This window comes from Xylocopa sonorina, chromosome 9, assembly GCF_050948175.1.
Source record: "Xylocopa sonorina isolate GNS202 chromosome 9, iyXylSono1_principal, whole genome shotgun sequence".
NCBI lineage: Eukaryota > Metazoa > Arthropoda > Insecta > Hymenoptera > Apidae > Xylocopa > Xylocopa sonorina.
In genome coordinates, this window is record NC_135201.1 from 3,574,828 (window position 1) to 3,596,941 (window position 22,114).

General features: G+C 48.6%; 1 protein-coding gene across 6 annotated transcripts in view; it reads left to right on the plus strand.

Annotated features, from left to right (window-relative positions):
- Positions 1 to 20,915, plus strand: part of Lar (tyrosine-protein phosphatase Lar) — a 212,662-nt gene extending 191,747 nt beyond the window's left edge. For 3 of the 6 annotated variants that reach the window (XM_076901469.1, XM_076901474.1, XM_076901471.1), the window contains 15 exons: positions 442 to 552; positions 1,133 to 1,408; positions 1,743 to 2,027; positions 3,011 to 3,034; positions 3,615 to 3,715; positions 3,838 to 4,167; positions 4,491 to 4,641; positions 5,744 to 6,040; positions 16,197 to 16,336; positions 16,427 to 16,626; positions 16,720 to 16,886; positions 17,009 to 18,366; positions 18,449 to 18,675; positions 18,747 to 20,553; positions 20,630 to 20,915. In XM_076901469.1, coding sequence (XP_076757584.1) covers positions 442 to 552; positions 1,133 to 1,408; positions 1,743 to 2,027; positions 3,011 to 3,034; positions 3,615 to 3,715; positions 3,838 to 4,167; positions 4,491 to 4,641; positions 5,744 to 6,040; positions 16,197 to 16,336; positions 16,427 to 16,626; positions 16,720 to 16,886; positions 17,009 to 18,366; positions 18,449 to 18,675; positions 18,747 to 20,553; positions 20,630 to 20,698 — 5,543 coding nt within the window. In that variant the 3' untranslated portion in view covers positions 20,699 to 20,915. The remainder of the gene's footprint in view (positions 1 to 441; positions 553 to 1,132; positions 1,409 to 1,742; positions 2,028 to 3,010; positions 3,035 to 3,614; positions 3,716 to 3,837; positions 4,168 to 4,490; positions 4,642 to 5,743; positions 6,041 to 16,196; positions 16,337 to 16,426; positions 16,627 to 16,719; positions 16,887 to 17,008; positions 18,367 to 18,448; positions 18,676 to 18,746; positions 20,554 to 20,629) is intronic. The other 3 variants (XM_076901472.1, XM_076901470.1, XM_076901473.1) reach the window with 3 other exon arrangements.
- The last annotated feature ends 1,199 nt before the right edge of the window (positions 20,916 to 22,114 follow it).

Here is a 22,114-nt window from a genome sequence, read left to right on the forward strand (position 1 = left end):
TTCCACGATAATTATTGTTATTTATTGTAATACAAAGGGACGAGAGCTCTGTTTGGTACGTAACGAGAAGAGAGAAAATTGAAACAGACTGAAGGGCATAGATGAGGTACGTAAGAATAGGGTGCGCGAGGTATTCGACTACAGGTGTGCTGGAATGCGAATGAGGTGATTCATGAAGCGAAAATGTGGACGGGATTCCGTTTGAAGCTTCGTTTTTGTGGAGAACGATTTCGAGAATCGATCACGTGCCCTCGTGACGATGCTAAACATTTACAAGATGCCCTGACACGTGACCGGATGCTACGTGACCGCTTGGTATTTGCCACCGTTGCAGTTGAATTATATTTTCAACGCTCCCTTCCCGTGCTTCCTCCAAGAACCGTAGCAATGCGATTCTTCTGCAGTTTCTTAAAGATAAACCGAATGATTGTCGTTTTACAGGTGCGCTGCAGATCACCAAATCGGAAGTGAAAGACCAGGGGACGTACGAGTGTGTGGCGAACAATTCCGTGGGCACGGAGTACTCCAAGTCCGCCATCCTATACGTAAAAGGTACACACGAGCGTCCGTCCATTGCCAGCCCCTATACTCGCGGTCGTCGCAGGGGAAATCTCAAAGAGGGCGAGTTCTTATCGCCGCCACCGCTTTAACGCGAATTCGTTAGGAAAAAAACCTCGACCCGCCCCGCGCCGCTAAAGTCGTTTTCCTGTTTGTAATTAAAATTAATGCCACGCAGTTAAAGCGTAATTAAACTAAGCTGACGGCACAAAGGATTCGCGCGCTTGGAATCCCGTTGGCAAATATTACGCGGAGATGGCGGCCGTTTCTTGTTGCGGTGCGCGCGCGCCTCGCGAAATTCAAGTATCGTGTAATCGAATAAAGTGACGGTACCAATTGTTATACCAGTGCTACCAGGCTCGTCCAATTGTCCTCCGCGTTTTGAACCCGCCGTGTAACAGAACGAACTACAACCCACCCTTATCAATGCTTGGCAAGCTTTATTACATCGACGCGTGTGCAACCCCCCAAAACGATCATATACCCCATCTTATCTGCCCGATCAATCCCAATTATCACTACCATACGACGATCTACGGTTTTTAATAAAACAAGATTGTCTCGTTGCACGCAGTTCGTCGCGTAGCGCCCAGTTTCTCGATTCCACCGCCCCCGGTCAGCGAGGTGATGCTGGGCGCCTCTCTGAACCTGACCTGCGTCGCTGTGGGCTCTCCAATGCCGTACGTGAAATGGAGGAAGGGCCCGTCCACCGATCTAACACCCGACGACAATCTCCCGGTGGGGAAGAACGTGCTGATGCTCACCGACATCCAAGAGTCCGTCAACTACACCTGCACGGCCGCCAGCGACCTCGGAGTGATCGAGACCCCGGCGATGGTGAAAGTTCAATGTTCGTATCGGTGTTTCCGTCCACGTATGAAACTGATCGCGTCGAATCGCCGTCGGGATTGAAATCGATGGATGCAAAACCCTTTGAGATTAACGCATTATCGGGCTATCGAGGCCCTGGCTACCGTTGAAACGATCAATCACGATCAGTATGCCCCCAGCGAGAGAGGTGGCGCACAACGAGCCGTGCCGGTTCAGCTTCCATGACTAATCAATCCGCTTATACGTGTTTCTATCAACAGCCACGAGCGACGCGATCGCTGGTTCTAAATATCTTTTCACCGCGATTAATCGCCGCGATCCAGGAATTAAATATATTCGACGGCCAATTTCAGCGCTGCCCAGCGCCCCGGAGAACGTCCAGGTGTCCGACATCACGGCGACCTCCGTGAAGCTGACTTGGTCCTACAAGGGCCCTGGCGAGCTCCAGTACTACGTGATCCAGCATAAACCGAAGCACGTGAACCAAGCGTTCGCTGAGATATCGGGCATCACGACCATGTACTACCATGTCCGTAGCCTGAGCCCGTACACAGAGTACGAGCTATACGTGATCGCAGTGAACGCCATTGGGCGTGGTCCCCCAAGTGCCCCGGTGACAGTCACCACTGGCGAGACGAGTCAGTATACTTTTTACTATCGCTATCGCTTTCCTCGTTTTAACACACGTAATAGAACGCATTAAGTCGGTGTCGCCTCGCCAAGTCACCGTTCGTTCGCGTTACCGTCATCGAAGTGTGCGCGCCTCGTCCTCGTCGTCGAGATCGTTGCCTCGCGATTCGTTCGACTCGTTCGCGAGCACGACGCGTCTCGAACGAATCAACGCCACGCAGACGAGGACTAATTCGCTTTGTTCACCGCAATGGGGGAAAGATTAGAGGGTGCATCCGGTCGACGAGGGAAAACCGTGAACGGGGTTGGCAGAACCGGGTTTTTTTCTCGCGCTACGGGGGAAAGATGGCTTGTTAGTCCCGACGTGCACGCGCGCGAGACTGGTTTTTTTACACGTAGATGATAACACTTTTTTTCCATCCACGAAAGAGGTACAAGTTTTGACACGGTTTTTGAGAGGAATAAATACCTTTTTTTCCATGCTGTCCGCCGTGGACGCACGATTTGATTCATGTAAGTGACAAGAAAGTTTTGTTCACCTATCACCAATCCCCCTTCTCTCTGTGTCGCACCATGTGTTAGTGTTTTTTTGTCGGACGGTGTACGCCCGCGTCGCGCATTCGACGTCTCGTTTTCGCTCTGCATTTTTCCGTCTCTGCCTCTGCCCACGTAGCCCTTTTCTATATACCCGCCATCCGTGTCTCTCCGTCTCTACTTCTTTCTGTTTTTTTTTCACTCTTTTTTTTTTTGCGCCCCCCCCACCTCCCTCCACGTCAGCTGGAAAAAGAAAAAAAGAGGAGAGGAGGGAAAAAGAAAGCCAATACCCGGAGAGACAGCACGCGAAATTGCACCTTTCCTCGATAAAGTAGCGCACTCTTCGCACCCCGTGGAAATACGAACCGCAAACCGATTCGTATTCTCACACCGTGCATTATATAACCGTTTAATCCGTGATCATTGAGAATAATCGTTCATACCTTTTTTTCAATAGCGGAATCGACAAATGGAGGTGCCAGTAAGTTCAATCATATACTAAGAGTGCCGTAGCGTCTTTCGTCCTTTCTGTTCGTTCATGCATCATTATTTTTTTTCTCTCATTTTTGTTTCCACGTTTGTTTGTTTTGAGTTTCATTCTCTCTCGTTTCGTTTCGCTTTCACAATTTTTTTTTTTTTCTTTCGTCTTTAATCGACTACATTTTTACTTTCTGTTTTAATTCGACATGTTTTCACTCACTCAAAGCACTCGCACATTCGTTCAACATCTCGTTCGCACACGCACAAAACAAGTATGTACTGCAACGATACACACTCTCTTTTGTTGCTGGTAGCAAGTTGCGTCTTGATCGCGATTACCACGGACATCGTACAAGGGAATACTGTTCACTCTCTATTCTCGTTTTTTTCTCTTTTGTTTTTTTTTTTTTTTTTTCTTTCATCTAGAACTTCTGTTCCGTTTTTTATTTTTTGTTTTCTGGTTTCTGCGGTGTTTCCCCGGGGTTTTTACCTGTACTGTCCTATCCAGTGACTAACTAAATTGGGTTGTCCGTCTGGAGATTCGTTTCGTGGAGAAATCCAAATTAATTTCTGCGTTCTAGAACCCGGTACCGCGCCACGAGCGGTTCAGGCCCGGCCATTGAGCTCCAGCACGATGGTCATACAATGGGACGAGCCGGAAACACCTAACGGGCAAGTGACGGTCAGTTTCTCCTCATCCCTTTAACCTCGTCTCTTCTTGAGAAGCTTGCCACGAGAAGCAACAGAAAAAAAAAGAAAAAAAACATAAGAAACAGAGAAGATTCGAACGTTCTCCGTCTGCAGGGCTACAAAGTGTACTACACGATGGACCCGAACCAACAAATGGCGTCCTGGCAGTACCAGATGGTGGACAACAGCCAGCTGACGACCATCTCGGATCTGACGCCGCACACGATATACACGATTCGTGTGCAGGCGTTGACGAGCGTCGGTCCTGGCCCGCTCAGCACGCCTGTGCAGATAAAGACGCAGCAAGGGGTACCGAGCCAACCGGAAATGTTGACGGCGGTAGATATCGGGGAGACCAAAGTAACGCTCCAATGGAAAAAGCCCGCTCATAGCGCTGAGAACATTCTCAGCTATGAGCTGTACTGGAACGACACTTACGCACAGGTACGCGGGGGGGACTATAAGCGTCGAGGGCGTTCGAGTTAATATCGCGTTTGATATTGGGTTCGCGTTTAACGACGATAATAACGACACGAGCGAAGGGAGCGGCAGTAACCCGCGTGGCATCGTGGCAGTAGCTTCAATTTTTGATCAGTTCTCAATGGTATCCCCCAAAGTGCTGGTTACAATATAGATCGCGCGTAATGGTTACCCTCAGTGTGCCCAGTTACAAGATAGATCGTACGCGGAAGTGAGCGTCGAACTGCTCTCGCTCGAGAGACAACCTTGCTGATGGACGGTGTCGGATGTCGCGATGCGTGTTTCAGGAGAAGCACCATCGAAAGATACCGGTGACGGAGAACTACACGCTGACGAACCTGTACCCGAACACGCTGTACTACGTCTGGCTGGCAGCGCGGAGTCAGAGGGGCGAGGGAGCCACCACGATTCCGTATCCGGTTCGCACGAAACAGTACGGTAAGCAAACAGCCAAAGAGCCAGCGAGAAAAGTGAGAAGAAAAGGAGTGAGTTCACGCAGCGAGGAGTGCCGTGGAAAAGGTCGATTCGCGATTGCGCGCTGTGCTGGCTGTTCCTGCGGGCCCAGCGGGCCTGGTGAACGCCTGCTCGACGGCAATCGCGGATCGTCCTGGCACAGCAGGTAGGAGGTGCTGTAGCGCTAGACGCTCCCGCAAGTAGCGTAAGCTAATTAATTCGCGACACCTTTGAAAAAAAGATAAAAGTAAAGTGATAGACCAGTTGCAAGGGGGTAAAGATTCCAACCGTGGATATTATCATTGAATGGGAGGGGGAAAAAAAGAAAGTAAAAGTACACAAAAAGAGAAAGACGGAAGATAGAGAGTATCGTTGAACCGTGAAGTGTGGGAGAGTGAGAATGATTGCATGCGTTGCAAATAAGACAGCCGTTTTTGGATGCCACTTTATATATATAAATATCTATCTATATATATATATATACGTACATATCATACATATAAATTGCACTAAGCACTGCATTGATATATGTGTGCATTTTGAGCACCTCTTTTCATTCTCGATAACGTATGGTTTACGTCCGTTCTTCAGTTTTTCATTGTCTCTCGTTTCCTTGTCAATTGAATGGCACGACGTTAACTCGACGCCTGGGCGCGCGAGTTAGCCGATCGTCCCACACGAAATTTCTCTAATCACGTACTTTTTCGACTGTTCAAGGATCGACTCATGAGTTTTTCCTTGAGTGATTCGCCTCTCTCTTTCTGTCTCTTTCTGAACCTTGACCAATCGTCACGTAAACTGTTCTGTTTTTTTTTTCGTATTTTTTTTTTTTTGTGTATGTCTCTTACCTTTCGTTCAACCCCCGTCCGTTGGCGTCACGTCGGTCAAGCTCGAACGTGGACCAACATACGAAGGCCTTGCCCAACCCCCCTAACTCTCGAGTCCCGTCGAATCGAACCACCGCGCGGGTTCGACTCGGGGACTCCAGCTCGCATTTGGCCACGATCGGTCCCACGACCGACCACGTTTCCCTGCCCACGTTTTTTTCGTTTCTGTTCTCCCTTCCCTATAACTGAGTGTTATACAGTCCCCGGGGCTCCGCCTCGCAATGTAAGCGGACACGCGATGAGCCCGACCTCCATATTGGTTACGTGGGAGCCTCCGCCCGCCGACCAGTCGAACGGAAGGATCGCGTACTACAAGCTGCAAGTCGTCGAGAGCGGACGCTCCGACTCGGAGGCAAAAGTAATCAAACTGAATGACACGCGATTCCTGTTGGACGAACTGAAAAAGTGGACCGAGTACCGGATTTGGGTATTGGCCGGGACCAGCGTAGGTGACGGACCACCGAGTTATCCTATCACGGTCAAAACTCACGAGGACGGTATGTATCATTGACGCTAATCACTTGTTCTTACGTTTACACGAACCTGAAGAAGAGTGGCGCTTGAGGAACGAAGAGGCTCGAAGGCATTTTTAAACTAACGCTAGGGGTGTTGTCTAGGGTTTGTTGGTAGATACGAAATTTCTTCGAGTTGCACACTCGAACGTGGATTGTTCTTAGTAGGATGTTAGGCAGAGAAGAGCGAAGGGATGTTTCTCAGGCGCCACGCTTCGCGTCTACAGAGACACTCTTGCGAAGGCGATGTATCGCGACAAAGTTCGTCGCGCAAGAGCCAAAAATATAAAAGCCCGCCAAAAATCAGTCCGAAGATGTACGCGCGATTCCAGTGCGGGTTGCGACGACGCCCCCTGATTCTCGAACCGGTGACGTTCGGTCTGTCCTTCAGTTGTCTACATTGTATCACTGTGTATTAAATGTATTTTCGATTTCAGATTCCGCTAACGTCTCTTCGTACCTATCTCCCGACCAACTGTGACACTTACACTGTGATCCTTCACTTGACAACTTCACATTCTCCGTTTCTATCTTACTCACTCTCTCTCACTTTATTTCATATTTTATTATTCGTTCTTTCTTTACCTCTCGTTTTTTCATTCGACTTTTCGTTTCCTCTCACTTTCTATACGTTCTGTTCTGACTTGTACGACAACGTTTTCCTCTGTTTCCGTTCTAGTACACATACTTATCGTTCTCTATTTGTATTTCTATTCCATTCGATTTTCATTGTTGATTATTATATCACATTATATTATATTGTATAATACAACGTGTAAAAAAAAAAGAAAAAAAAAAGACGAAAAGCTTCTCCTAATTCAGGCCACTTTCAGTTACGCTTTCGAGAAACGAACTGTCAACCCTTCTCGCTCACCGCGGCAACACCGAAGATGCGAGGAGGAACCGCGCGGCCCTTTTTTTACCACACCGAAGCAAGTGATATCCGAGAATTCGATTTTTGTTGCGCGAACGTAAGTTTTTTGAACGCGCGCCAAACAATTTTTTCGCGTTTCCTCCCCTTTTAAGCTCTGGTCCGCCAAACTCCTGTGTCGCTTCTCTGGCAACACCCTTCGACTCCCCCACGTGTCTCTGTATATACGATTGCACACCGTGTGTATATGTGTATATATATATATTCCCACTCTCCTTTTTCTCTTTTGCTTTTTGCTTTTCCATTTTGAACGGGACGCGTCAACCCACGCGGCGAAACGGGAAAACCATGTTGGCCCTAATTTTTTGGCTGGCGAGATTTTATATTTTTGGAATTTTTGCGACTACTACGATTTTCCACGAACTGGTTCTGTACTTCCAATGGTCCCGAAAAACATATCCCGAACAAAACCCCGACCCAACTTTTAGAGCGCCCAAGACATTTTTTCCAGGTGGTGCACGCAGCCACGGATTTTTCAGAAGCTGATAACCAATTTTTGAGCTCAGCTACGTCACTCTCTTGCCTAATTAAAATAGACTAACAGATGAAAAAAAAAGAAAGAAAAAAAAAAGATACAAACCGACCAATAGAGAAACGTATTTTCTTACCACTTTTTACAGGGCCTAGTCGCAACGCTCTTCCCCTTGTTCGTTGCCGTTGGTTTTTGTTACCACCACCCCCCTCGACCCCCACAAAGTGAGCCCCCCAGCCCCCCAACTTTTAAGAACTTGGATATGATATACCCCCAATTTTAACACGCTAACTAATACTTTAATTACTTATACTCACTCACGTGTTTTTGTCTTTCCTTAAAGCATTTGCAGGAGGATGATCCAGGTTTTGAACAGCTAGTTTTTAAGATTTATTCGCACCTAACGTAATATATCGATTGTCTAATGATATGTACTCATTATACTCAATGTTCTTTCTGGTGGTTACCGTGATTATTACGTCAGTAAAGATGTTTCGTTTCTCTCTTTAGTTCGTTGACTCACTCTTGCCACGTGTTACGAAGATAGAGGCCAAGCTGACCGTCCTGGCCCCGTGCACAGCATTATTTTCACCGTGTTCGAAAGAGAGAGAGACGGCTAGCCTAAATTAACCATCGGTACTCGGGGCGGATTTTGTCGGTTCGGAAATAATGTCTGTGGACGAGGGCGGCAGCTTGCCCGTCAAACGCTTACGTATACATATTAAAACTATAGCGTATGTATCACACACACCAATACCATATAAATATATATGTATATATAAAAAAAAAGGAAAGAACAAAAAAAAAAGGAAGCAGAAGGAAAAGAAAAAAAAAAGGGAGAGAACAGCACCTTTCTCCGCTGCATACGATATATACATATATATACACATGTCGTGTATATGTATACAACACGTATACATATATATGCATATTTCTATATCTCTGATATATAAGGCTCTTCTGTCTTTAGTTAAAAATTTAGTTCTACCTATTGTTTGCACATGTTTAGAGCATGCCTTCGTTTGTTTAACGATTCCTCTCGATCTCACCGAACTCTCTCCCACAGATCACCCGTAACCCAGACCCCACAGGAACCCGGATAAACCCCCTCAGACATCCAACTCGATACAAATTACCCACCAAGACTGTCCCCGTGAATACCGTCGAGCTGCTGTCGAGTCTGCGCGCGAGAACCACCGATTTCGACCCCTCTCTGATGGTCCACCATGAACGTCCTATGAATGGCATGTCGATGCATGAAGAAGTTTTGCTTTTCGTTTTCGAATCGAATCCTCCTCCAGCTCCGTCCTGTTCGTCGCCGCTCGTACTTCTCGGTACCGTGTTCCAACCCTGCATGCAGTACAAGTGAGTTTTTCTGACCATAGCCACCGACCACCCCCCACTGAAATCGATCCATCCCACTGAAATCGACTCTGGAAGAAACGCCAGGCGTGAAAAGGCGAGGGTTCGAGGAAAGTTATCGGTAATTCCGTCGATCTGGAACGCCGTCGTACGACAACGTGTTTACAGCGACCGTTTCATCCCTTCCGCGCGACGGCGGTGGGAACAGTGGAGAGGACGGTCTTTTGTCTCGGCGGGAATAATCGAAGACCTTGGTCGGGACGCGGAATCGGAATCATTTGTTGCGAGGCGCATTGTGGAGGGCGTCATTGTCGCGGAAAAAGTCGTACGAACGCGTCTCTAACGACGTTCCCTCGAACCTTTCGCGCACGGCGCCACGGAACCGCCCAGGACTCCTCTTTCGTTTCACCCGCAACCCCGGCCAACCCCCCCTTTTTCCCACCCCAAGCATTGTCCCGTTTACGGACCGACCGATCCAGCCGTCCACCCTCTCAGAGCAGACTCGGCAAAGCGAGACGGAACGATAAAAAGCACTGCTGAAAGCACCCTGCCGTGTAAGCTCGCACATTGTCAAGCACAAAAAGTTCACCGCCGTATATATACGTCTATATACTCGTTTCGTTATTGTTACTGCCGCCGCTGGTAACGCCACCAATTCTGATACTGTGATCATATTTATACTCCGTTTGCCGATGTGTATACACACGTGCATACTTTAATTAACCATCGGCGTCGGGCGTGTGCGCACGGGCAGCACCGGTAAACGAGCGGTTACTTCTTCCACCGCGGGCACCGTTTACTCATCTCGCACCCACCACGCACGCATGTAAAGTCGCACGCGTGCGTGTCACGCACGGCTCAAAAAGAAAAAAACAAAAAAAAAAAAGAAAACAGAGAACGAGAAGCGCGCAACGAAGGTGGAGGAGGGCGGAAGCCGGCGGACGCGTATTTACGCACCTACGCACAATAATAACAAAAGTGAAAAAGAGCCACACGCGAACGCACGCCTTCGCAGTATCCCTGCGCGAGCACAGAACATCACCATGCACCGCTCGAAAAAAAAAAAAAAAGAGAGACAAAAGATAAAAAGTGCACAACCCTCGCTTACAGAGTAACATCCGCCAGGCGTATGTAAGCACACGCGTGCACGCATGCACGTAGGACACGTGTGCGTGGATAGAGTGTGTATCTGTTGTTTGTCTGCCTCTGTGTGTGTACGCGCGTATCTACGGGGGTCGTATCGTGCGTGGACGCGCGCGAGCGACTATATGCGCACCCGATATATATTATATGTATATGTATTTATTCGCTGGACCGCCGTATTGAGAACAGCACCGTATTTCGCAGTGCACCGTATTTTATCTCACTCTGTGGATATATATATATATTATTCACCGTGTCTAAATATATATATATCACTTGTCACGCTCGATAATCGAGAGCACCAGCACTTGAAAGCACCCTTGATAAGCAAGCACCCCCACGATTGCCGATTGTCGTGCGGTCTGACCGTCAGCACCCACCTCCACGTCGTCTCGAGTCCGTCTGGCGAAGTCGTTATCCTTTTACCGCGTATCCTCGTCACGTATCCGCGTGTACTACAAGCGTATCACGGTTCCGTATGAAACTTGCGTTCAACCGTATCATCGAAGGATACGTAAACGAGCATTCGATGATACAGCAGGATGGTACGTTGATACGGAACGTTTGCCGCGCGCGTGGACACGCAAAGTTGATACAGCGCGAAGATACGCTGCCACGCGTCGAGATCGCGTCGAGGCTGCGGTGTATGCGTGAATGCGTGAGCGAGTGCGTTGAAGAGGTACCAGGATGCGAGAGTAAAAAACGACGCGTTTGCTAATCGCGTGGGAGCAGCAGGTAAAAAAAAAGAAAGAAAAGAAAAAAAAAAAACGAGAGCTCGTCGAGTCAGGGTTCTCCGAGTCTGACGTGTACGTAGCGGTTCGATCCCGCGCGCGGCTTTTTAAATCGGGCTGAAACGCGAGCACACGAGCGGATATCCGCGCGCGCGCCCCACTCGAGGGGCGGGCTAATTGCCGCGAGAAGAGACGTCCACTTTGAAACATTTGAATACCAATATCCATGCAATCTTTTTCATCGTCTACGTCCGTACAGTCGACAGCCGCTGGCTGGCCTGTGGCAGAAAGGCATAGATGCGTCGATCTCGACGGAGAGAGGGGTGGCTTTTTAATCGTCAACCAGAAGCCTAAGAGGGGAGAGGGGTAAGCCGTCGTGGACTCTCTCCGTGCGAGACACGAGCATCGATGGATCGTTAATACCGGATTTCGTGAAATTTCTTTACACATCACCGAGCTCGTTGGAATGATACATCATCACACCAAACCATCTCTTTCTCTCTATCTCTCTATCTATCTATCTATCTCTCTATCTCTCTCTCTACTCTACTCTACTCTACTCTATCTATATACGTGCACCTTCGCTCTTTGCATGCGAGTCACCGACCCATTTTTCCATCTTCTGCCTCTCTGTAAGTTAACCATCGTATTTTTGATATTGAATTTCACATATATTTTTATTCGATATATATATATTACATATATACTACGTATTATTACTGCCACATCTTTATATCGTGTATCGATATATATATATTTATTACATATTCTCCTAGGTATCTAGAAAGAGTACATATTTTACTCTTGGTATGTGTATGTTTCGTTATCCTTTTGCGTTTTTTACCCGAATCCGCAAGCACCGCGCGGTTCGAGTCGATGTTCTCGTTTCATTTCCCCCCTTTCATTGGTAGCTGAAACGTGTCAGAGTATCCAAGAAGTTGGACGATCGACGAGCATCACGCCTGCCCCCGTTTCTTTCCCCGACGAAGAGAACCGAGCCCCGCAGTTCTGCCTACGCCAGCCCACCCCCGAACGCATGCTACTCCCGTCTGCGTTCCCCTTCACTCTATCCCCGCTAACCGTGCGCTGATGAAAAACAAAAAAAAAAGAAGAGAAAAAATGATGCCAACAACTGAGAAACCGATCGGGAATCCGATTAGTCACGGGTGTATCGCGACACCACGACGGCTCGCGACCGACACTGAAAACGTCGCGCTTCATTTCGCAACGGTATCAGCGTGCGTATTTTGCGAAGAATTTTGCGATTTTTGCGCTGGGTGAATGCGCGGGTGGATGCTGCTGGTAAAACAAAAGGAAACAAAAGAGGGACGAGAAATATTTTTTACCGTACACACGCATACACACACACACACACACACATCGACACGCAGTGGAAAAAGAAAAACACCGTCCCTCTCGTCCCTCCCTCGACGAAATCTTTTCGGTTCGGCTCGGCCGCCCCCACAACCCCACTTTTTACCCCCTCACGAGAGAAAAACAAAATAGTACGAACTCTTTTTTTTGTATCGAGCTAACGTTTTTCGCGAGCGACTTTTTGCAGTTGCGAAAACAAAGCAATTTTTCCTCGAACATACACACTCCACCTTTCACCGACTCGCATCCTTATCTCGTTCCGCTCGCGGATTTTTTCCGTCCGCAGGATGCGCGACGTGACGCGCCTCGTCGCTTTTCTTTTTTCTTCAATCTTGCCCCCTCTGTCACGACTTCAGACACAAAGGCACAGGCAGCGATAGAACCAGATCCAGCCGCGGTTTTCAACGCACCCCCCGGACTCCCGAATCACACCCCCGCCTCCCCTCAGCCCTGGAACCACCCCGTGACACACGATCCCGTGCCCTTTCTTCTTACGTCTTATGGTTTTTCCTTCCTAGCTTTCTTTTTCAGTAGACATTTTATCAATAGGTCTTCCCTCTCTCGATGCCCCGTGCCGCGAGGGAAAGAAGAACGACACGCGTCATTCTTCTCGTTCGTCCAGAAGTTTTCCACGGGCGTCCCGTGCTCGTGCCTCCCTTCCGTTCAGACGGTCGAAAGGAAACGGGGATTCTTTCTCTAGGCGGCAGGGGGCAGGTGGACATGAGCCTTTAGTTATTTCATATTTGGAGTAGTGATTGCGCATGCCAAAAAGAAAAGAAAAAATGAAAGAGAACTAAACGAAAATTTGTTAAAAAAGAAAAAGATTTATGAAAGAAAGAAAAAAAGATATTCTCACATCTCCCGCCTCTCTGCGACCAACTGCGACCGAGGACAGCAAGCGATATTTTTCTATTTAACGATCGATTCAGAAAGAGAATTTTTGTCCACACCGACGGCGCCCCGGCAAGGGCCGATAAAAAATATTACGAATAGAGCAGAGGGTGCGATTGGAATCGAGCGCGTGGGAGGGAGGGAACGAACGAACGAGCGAGTGCGCGTGTGCGTGTTTCACCAGAGAAACAGGCGAAAATTCATGCGTTCTTTTTTTTTCTCTCTCTCTCTCTCTCTCTCTCTCTCTCTCTCACTCTTTATCTATCTCTCACCCCCGATCGGAAAACGAAAAGAAAAGAAAAAAAAATGCAAAGAGCAAAAAAAAAAAGATAAGCGAAAAAGAAGTAGCTGTAAAAGAGGCGAAAATGTTGACGTTGATAACGATCAGTAGTAGTATGCTACCCACTGACATGCCTAAATATATTAAATATCTAATTATTCTTAACTCAATACCACGTGAGAAGTTGACACGAATTTTTACGAGTTTTTTTTTTCCCACTTTTTTGGCGACTTTTGGGGCGCAGCTGAAAAAAGTGAGTATCTCTTAGCTCGTCTCGAGTTGTGCCATGAATTTTCTTCCTATATTTAATCGTTTTCTCTATCTCTTTCTATATATATATATATATAAACATATATTTTTTTAACTTCTTTTTCCCGTCTCTTTTGCACATCGTTTTGTTTTTTCTCTTGCGAGAGACAATTTTTTGGAGATGCGACTTTTTTACCACCGTTTTGTTGCTGTGCAGTCGGCGAGCAAATACCAATCGAAAATGAGTACTGTTTACATGCGTAACCAGGAAAAAGAAAAAAAAAAAAAGAAAAATTGAACAAACTGCTGCAACTGCGCGCTCGCCAAGTTTTGTTTTTTGCGCTGCATATAGCGAATCTTGCGTGAGTGCGTAAATTGATACGATTTAATTAACGTGAATCGCAACGATAGAGCAGAGGCGACACGCTGATCCGTGGGATACTTCTTCTTCTTCTTCTCCGCGTATATACTCATATATTATGTATGATAGCAGTCGTGTTTGGCTTTTCTTTGTCGTAAATACCTTGGAACGCATTTCTTTACCTTTTTTTTTTGCGACACTTTTGTAGAGGCTACAGTTATTGTTCTCGTACGAATCTAGAGGTGTAACAATTAGGCTTACCTTTCTTTCGTCCTACTCGATTCTACCTTCGTTCTTGGTTCTTTCTTTCGTCTTTGTTTCTCTGTTTTATTTTTTTGTACTTTTATTTTCGTTTCTGTTGTGCAATGCCGATATAACGTTTCCGGTGCCGGATACTGGACCGTCCATGAGAGATGCATAAAACATCGTCCGCTGTTTAAAATCGGAACACGCGTGAAACAGTGACGTAACGCATATCGTCGCGTCGCCATCGTCTCGAGGAAAAAAATGAAATCGACTGGCGATCGATCGTGTGATCGATAGAGCTGGGGGGGGGGGGGGGTAGAAATTTGCAGGACATTCCCGGATTAACGTAACGCGTCCCATCCTACTTTTTCCCGCAAATAATCATTTCGTCTGTTAGTTTCCAGTAAATACTGTTTCATAAAAGTGGACCGTGCCACGGTATTGAAATAGTAATGGCGGAAGCGCGGAAGAGCGCCGGGGCGGACGAGAAAAATCGAAGAAGAAGACCTCGCGACGCGAGATAGAACGGAAGAGTAAATAAGGAAGAGAAAATTCGCGTGGGTTCATCCTCTGCTCTTCGCCCGTGTGTACCGTGCAATTTTAAATGAGAAATATAACAGATAAAAGGTGCCATTCATTTATTTCGCGGGGTAAACATTTAATTTACACCGAATCGGAACGGAAGTGGGAATAGGAACAGGCCGCGCCCCGCTCGGGAGCGGGATAATATTTTTCAAATAACATTTGCCCGCGCGTAATATTTAAATTACGAACTATTCTCCCGTCGACCAGTCCCGAGCAACCGCCCAGCTCTGTCGAAAACTCCACAGGGGGTGGATGGAGAAAAAAAAGGGGGGGGCGAACAATGAAAAAAAAACAAATAAACGAGACGATGCAGCGACATCGACGACAAATTATCGAAGCGGCTTATCGATGTGGGTAACTGTAAATATAACAAGGTACATTTTGTTACCCCTGCACGTTTATCGAAAAACACGATTGCACGATTATGCTGGCACAGTTTTCATCCATACCCAGCACCAGTGATCGTAGATCGCACATATTTCTCTTTTCTCTATATATATAGATATATATATTCGATACATATATGTATAAAACAAGCCACGTTTCGTCATGGACTCTCCAATATTGCCGTAGCATTATCGTCCAACGTAACCGCGGCGCTTGCATCCCCCTCGTTGACGTGTTTGCGCGCGCGCGCGCGCGCACTTCCGTAACGTCTCCGCGTTCTCACAAACCGAATGCAGAATAAAAACATACATTATTGGTATTCAAATGGAGGATTATCGTGCCGTAGGGCCGTAGAGCATGAGGTACTGCGTACCTCGTAATATTGTTTGTACGTCGTTTTGTCCGTGTGCGATTGATTGGCATGTACATATTTTCCATTACTTTTCTTTCTCTTCATTTTCTATCTTTTTTTTCTTTGTCTCTACTCTCACTGTCTCTGTCTCTGTCTCTTTCATTCTCTCGTTCGTTTCTCACAATTGGTTTCTCTCGTACTTATACTTTCATTCGTTCGCGTCCCAAACGTTTCGCTACCAGCTACACCCCCCTCGCTCCGATTCTGTTTCTCTGCACGATCTTCTTATCAATTGCTACGCGACGCTTTGATTTGCCCCACTTTTTTGCTCGACGCGGACCTTCCGATCGTAGCACAGGAACGACGAACGACCATCCACGGACCGTCACTGCCGATTTTTTTAAACGGAGACGACGATCGATCGATTATGTTACGTTTCCGCCTAGCTCGTTACGTTTGATTTTCACGTAGTCGTGTGTGTACGTGTAGTGATTAATTTTACTTTTTTTTTAGATGCTTCTTCGATCCGCAGGACAGACGCGATGAACGGAACAACCCCAAAATTTTTCGTTCGAGCCGTTTCGACCCGTTTTTAATTTTCCGTGATTTCTTTTTTACAAATCCCCCACCCACCTGTAACCCGTTATGTACTAATATTAATTTCGTTCCCCCTTTCACTGTATGGCTGCGTTAATTGCGTGCGAGTGGCGCGTGACTGTGGGTGTGACGCACCCTCGGAGCTTGAAGGGCACGAATTAACTGACCGTTGCGTTCCAGTACCGGGCGATCCTCAAGACGTGAAAGCGACGCCGATCAATTCGACCGCGATACACGTCGAGTGGAAACCACCGAAAACGAAAGAACAGAACGGCGTGATAAGGGGTTACCACATACACGTGCAGGAGGTCCGCGAGGAGGTCAGTAGTCGATCGAGCGTTAAAAAGGCCAGCAGCAGGTAACGAACGATCGAAACCGCGTCGACGCGCTTCACGCCCCACCTCTTTCAGGGCAAGGATCTGTTGAACGAGCCGATACGACGCGACGTGCAGGAAGACGTCCTGGAAGCGAACATCGCCGGGTTGCAACCGGACACCAGTTACTCGGTGCAAGTGGCGGCCCTGACGCGAAAGGGTGACGGCGATCGTTCGACGCCCGTTCACGTGAAAACACCCGGGGGTGTGCCGAACAGGCCGCACGTTAACGTAAAGTGGGTACCACGAGCTAGGTTGAATCGTTCGATGGAAATAGTTTCGCACCGCGGGTACCAAGCAGGCTGATTAAAAATCCGCTCGCATTGCAGGGTGTTGTCCAGGGATCCAGACGTGCTCGAATTGGATTGGTCGCAGCCCGTGCTGACGTACGGCGACCTGTTGGGCTACAGGATCAGGTACGGCATTAAGAACCAAACGCTCAAGGAGGAATACATCGAAGGCACTCGTCAGCACACGTACAAGATCACCGATCTTGGTAAGCTTGTTAGCACCCTTGAACCTGATTCACGACTCTTAGTCGATCATCTCGTGTTTGTATATCAAATGTTATCGATCACTGCGATTCATGTGTTAATGTTAATTAATCGCCTCTCACAGACGAGCGTGGCGTAGACTACGAATTCAGGGTTGCCGGGCAGAACGCTATAGGGTTCGGACAGGAGACAGTGCGGTTCTGGTTCAGCCCCGAAGGAGAGCCCACAGGGCCGCCAACGAACTTGTCCTACTTCTTTCAAACCCCAGACACGGTGTGCGTCACGTGGGACAAGCCAACGCGCAAGCATAGAAACGGTCAGATAATCGGTTACGACGTCCAGTTCAACAAGAAGAACGACCACTCGACGGCCATCGACAGGAACACGACCAAGACCAGGGCTGTCTTCACGAACCTGGAGGAGAACACGGAGTACGTGTTCCACGTGAGAGCGCACACGTCGCGAGGTAGCGGGCCGTACTCGGAGAAGATCACCATCATAACGGAGAAAGACATTGGTCGTGCGCCCATGTCCGTGAAAGCAGTGGCCACGTCGGACACCAGCGTGGAGGTCTGGTGGGAACCAGTGCCTAATCGCGGTAAGACCCTCGGCTATCAAATATTCTACACCACGACGGCCGTGGAGGACCTGGACGAATGGAAGCAGAAGACGATTGGCCTCACGGAATCAGCGGAGCTGGTGAATCTGGAGAAGTTCACTCAATACGCGATCACAGTGGCCGCAAGGTACAAGAACGGCCTTGGGAGGCTCAGTGAGAAGGTGACGGTCAAGGTGAAGCCAGAAGACGTGCCTTTAGACCTAAGCGCCCCGGACTCCTCGACCCACTCCATGACCCTCTCCTGGAAACCGCCGATAAAGCTGAACCCCCAAAGCTACAAGGTCTCGTTCGACGCCGTGAAGGAGTTCGTCGACTCGCAGGGTATCACGCAGACCCAGATCATCCCTCGCAAACAGATCCTATTGGAGCCAAGCGTGACTACAACCACGATCAACGAGCTGCAACCGTTCACCACGTACAACGTGAACGTCAGCGCCGTGCCACGGGACGGTCAATACAAGCCACCCGCTAAGATAACCATCACCACGCAAATGGCGGCCCCGAAACCGATGGTGAAGCCGGATTTCTACGGCGTGGTGAACGGCGAGGAGATCCAAGTGATTCTACCACAGGCATCCGAGGAGTACGGACCAATTTCGCATTACTACTTGATCGTCGTGCCTGAGGACGAATCAACAGCGGACAAGCAACCGGACGAGCTAACGGAGGACATGATCGCGGGCAAGGGGGCCAAACAGGACCTGAACGCCCCTTACATCGCCGCGAAATTCCCGCTCAGAGATATTCCCTATACCTTCCATCTTGGCAGCGGTGACATATACGAGGGTTACGAGAACCGGAAGCTGGAGAAGAACAAACGGTACAGGATATTTGTGCGCGCCGTCGTCGATACACCTAGAAAGGTAACACAGAGGAACAGTTGTACATATGTTATAAATTAGGGACGCGTACACGACTATAGAATGTTGTTATCCGACTTTGCAGCACTTGTATACTTCGTCCCCGTTCTCCGAGTACTTGTCCCTCGACATGAGGGAAGTACCACCTGGTGAACCACCACGACGTCCCAATCCGAATACCCCAGTCGATGGCAATCCTGAAGTTTCCGTGAAGACCAGTGGACAGGAGCCGGGAATGGTGTGGGTGATCGGTCCGATTATAGCCGCGTTAATGGTCAGCCTGTTTCTCATTCTTCTCTTCGTTATCAAGAGGTGAGTATAAGAGAAAGTATACTGTGTTTGAATAGCTAGAATTGTACACTGACTTTGTAATTGTACCCTAGGCGAAGACAACCGTGCAAGGCACCCGATCAAGCGGCAGTCACCCGGCCATTAATGGCTGCTGACATCAGCTCGAACCACGCGCCGTCCGATCCGGTCGAGATGCGCCGTTTGAACTTCCAAACGCCCGGCATGGCGTCTCATCCGCCGATCCCGATCAGCGAGCTAGGAAATCACATCGAGCGTCTGAAAGCGAACGACAATCTGAAGTTCAGTCAAGAATACGAGTCGATCGAGCCCGGACAGCAATTCACTTGGGACCACTCCAACACGGAAGTGAACGCCGCGAAGAATCGTTACGCGAACGTGATCGCGTACGACCATTCGAGGGTGATACTGCAGACCATCGACGGTATATCCGGTACGGACTACATAAACGCCAACTATTGCGACGGCTACAGGAAACAAAACGCGTACGTGGCGACGCAGGGCCCGCTCCAGGAGACGTTCGGCGATTTCTGGCGGATGTGCTGGGAGTTAAGGTCGAGCACGATCGTGATGATGACGAAACTCGAGGAGAGAACGAGGATAAAGTGCGACCAGTACTGGCCAAGCAGAGGGTCTGAGACCTACGGTCTGATGACGATAACGATCACGGACGTTCAGGAACTGGCCACCTATTGCATTCGTACTTTCCAAATATCTCGCGCTGGCTACTCAGAGAGACGCGAGATAAAGCAACTACAGTTCACCGCCTGGCCTGACCACGGTGTGCCCGAGCACCCCGCCCCATTCTTGCAGTTCCTGCGCAGAGTCAGATCCCTGAATCCACCCGACAGCGGGCCGCTGATCGTCCATTGCAGCGCGGGCGTTGGCAGGACCGGTTGCTTCATCGTCATAGACTCGATGCTCGAACGGATCAAACACGAGAAAATGATCGACATATACGGCCACGTGACTTGCCTGCGCGCCCAGAGGAACTACATGGTCCAAACCGAGGATCAGTACGTGTTCATCCACGACGCGCTCTACGAGGCGGTCATCTGCGGTAACACGGAGGTGCCCGCGAGAAACTTGCACTCCCACATCCAGAAACTGATGCAGCCAGAAATCGACAACATCACCGGCATGGAACTCGAGTTTAAGAAGCTGTCCAACATCAAGGTAGACTCGTCGCGGTTCATATCGGCGAACCTGCCCTGCAACAAGCACAAGAACCGACTGGTGCACATCTTGCCATACGAGTGCACCAGAGTGTGTCTGCAACCGCAGCGCAACATCGAGGGCTCGGATTACATAAACGCCAGCCTGATCGACGGTTACCGGTACCGTGGTGCGTACATCGCCACCCAGGGTCCCCTTTGCGACACCACGGACGACTTCTGGCGTATGCTGTGGGAGCACAACTCCACGATCGTGGTCATGCTGACGAAACTGAAGGAGATGGGCAGGGAGAAGTGCCATCAGTACTGGCCGTCCGACAGATCGATTCGTTATCAGTGCTTCGTCGTCGATCCCATCGCTGAGTACAACATGCCGCAGTACATCCTGCGGGAGTTCAAGGTGACGGACGCGCGCGACGGAGTTAGCCGCACAGTCAGGCAATTCCAGTTCACCGACTGGCCGGAACAGGGTGTCCCAAAGTCCGGCGACGGGTTCATCGACTTCATCGGACAGGTGCACAAAACGAAAGAGCAGTTCGGCCAGGACGGGCCGATAACCGTGCACTGCAGCGCCGGGGTTGGTCGAACCGGCGTTTTCATCACGCTTAGCATCGTGCTCGAACGTATGCAGTACGAGGGGGTGGTCGACATCTTCCAAACGGTCAGAATATTGCGAACGCAACGTCCAGCTATGGTTCAAACCGAGGTTCGTTGGTACATCTTTGCGTACTTATTTTATAAGTTTGTTATTTCAGTATAACTGAATGCGATCGTTTCTTTAGGACCAATACCAGTTTTGCTACCGTGCCAGTTTGGAGTATTTAGGTTCGTTCGATCACTACGCCAACTGACAACCCGACACGCGTGAAGAGAGGGAATCGACCAGGGACAGAAGAGACCGCCAGAGGAACGAAAGAGAGGTCGGTGAACGGGCGAAAGTGCGACGTGTCTAGTACGATGATTTACTCGTTTATTATGTAAGTTTGTAAGTATGTAGCCTATACCACGGATTTCGGGCAAAACGTACTATACTCGTACCTTCCACGGACAAATACAGTAGAGGGAGAGTGAGACGATAAATTATGCTAGCCCCTCGGGCAACCAAGAAACGTAGTAGCCAACTATCTCGTAGTCAATGGTGTCTCGCGGAGCAGAGTCTCAAGGTACGAAAGGGGAAAGGTTTCATTTTTTTTATCGGCATCGCGTAACTGCTCAACCCGAATTTTATTCAAACCCTCCCGCACGACGATGGCGGGACAAGACTGCCGTTTAAACTGCTTCACGGCCGATAATCATATCTGTAGGAATATACGTTATCAAAATTTTTCTTTCTCGATTCGAAGAAAAAAAAAGGAAAAAAAAAAGAAACAAGGAACAAAGAGAGACAGAGACTCGTACACGAACACGTACACGTGTATACACACAGGTGGAAGCAATTTGGACGTATTTCAACGTTACGAATCGGCGAAGAGGATCGAGCGTAGGCGACGCGACAAAGCGCGAAGAGGACATGTATTATGAGATGATACGTAATCGGAAGTTCGATCAGAAAAACATATCCAATTCAACGAGAGACGATGACATTTTACGATTACGTCTACCGTCCAAATTGCTTGAACGAGAGTAGAAAATTGACGGCTGCTTGAACACAACCCCCCACAAAACGCAAGGGCAAAGAAACTGACGAGGATTATTATTTTGCGATCGTGTGCCTCGCGATCGAGCATCGACGCTGCGCGACGGTTCGTTCTGACGTCGCGACGGCGTCGTACACTTTCCTATTCGTTGGAGAACAGTGCTTCCATATTAGTGGGAAACGTAACACGTCTGAAAGCGAGCGACTACGGGCGCAAAATGCGCTTCGTCAGCGGCTAGAAGAAATTTCGGTGGAAGAGCGCGCGCGTGGCACATTCCAAAAGTACTTATCGATGCGACACGGAATAGAAAAAAAAAAAAAAGAAACAAGCTTCGTGGACGAATCCGGAAGAGAAATCACGAGAGATCGCTTGATAATAAGGGGACGAGAAGAACATAGAAAGACGTAAAATTTCCGCTCAGTGACGAGAAAATTACCATACTGCCAAATCGACAATTAATCATGCTGAAACCCATTACGCACGATAGGGGATCTTCTCATTACCTACTGTAATTTTAAGTAGATCGTAAGGCGATTGTGTCTAAGATTAGCGTGTAAGAGATGCCATTAGAAGAGGAAAAAGAATAATGCAACTGGGTCTGAATGAGGGAAGGATGAAAGGGAAACGGTG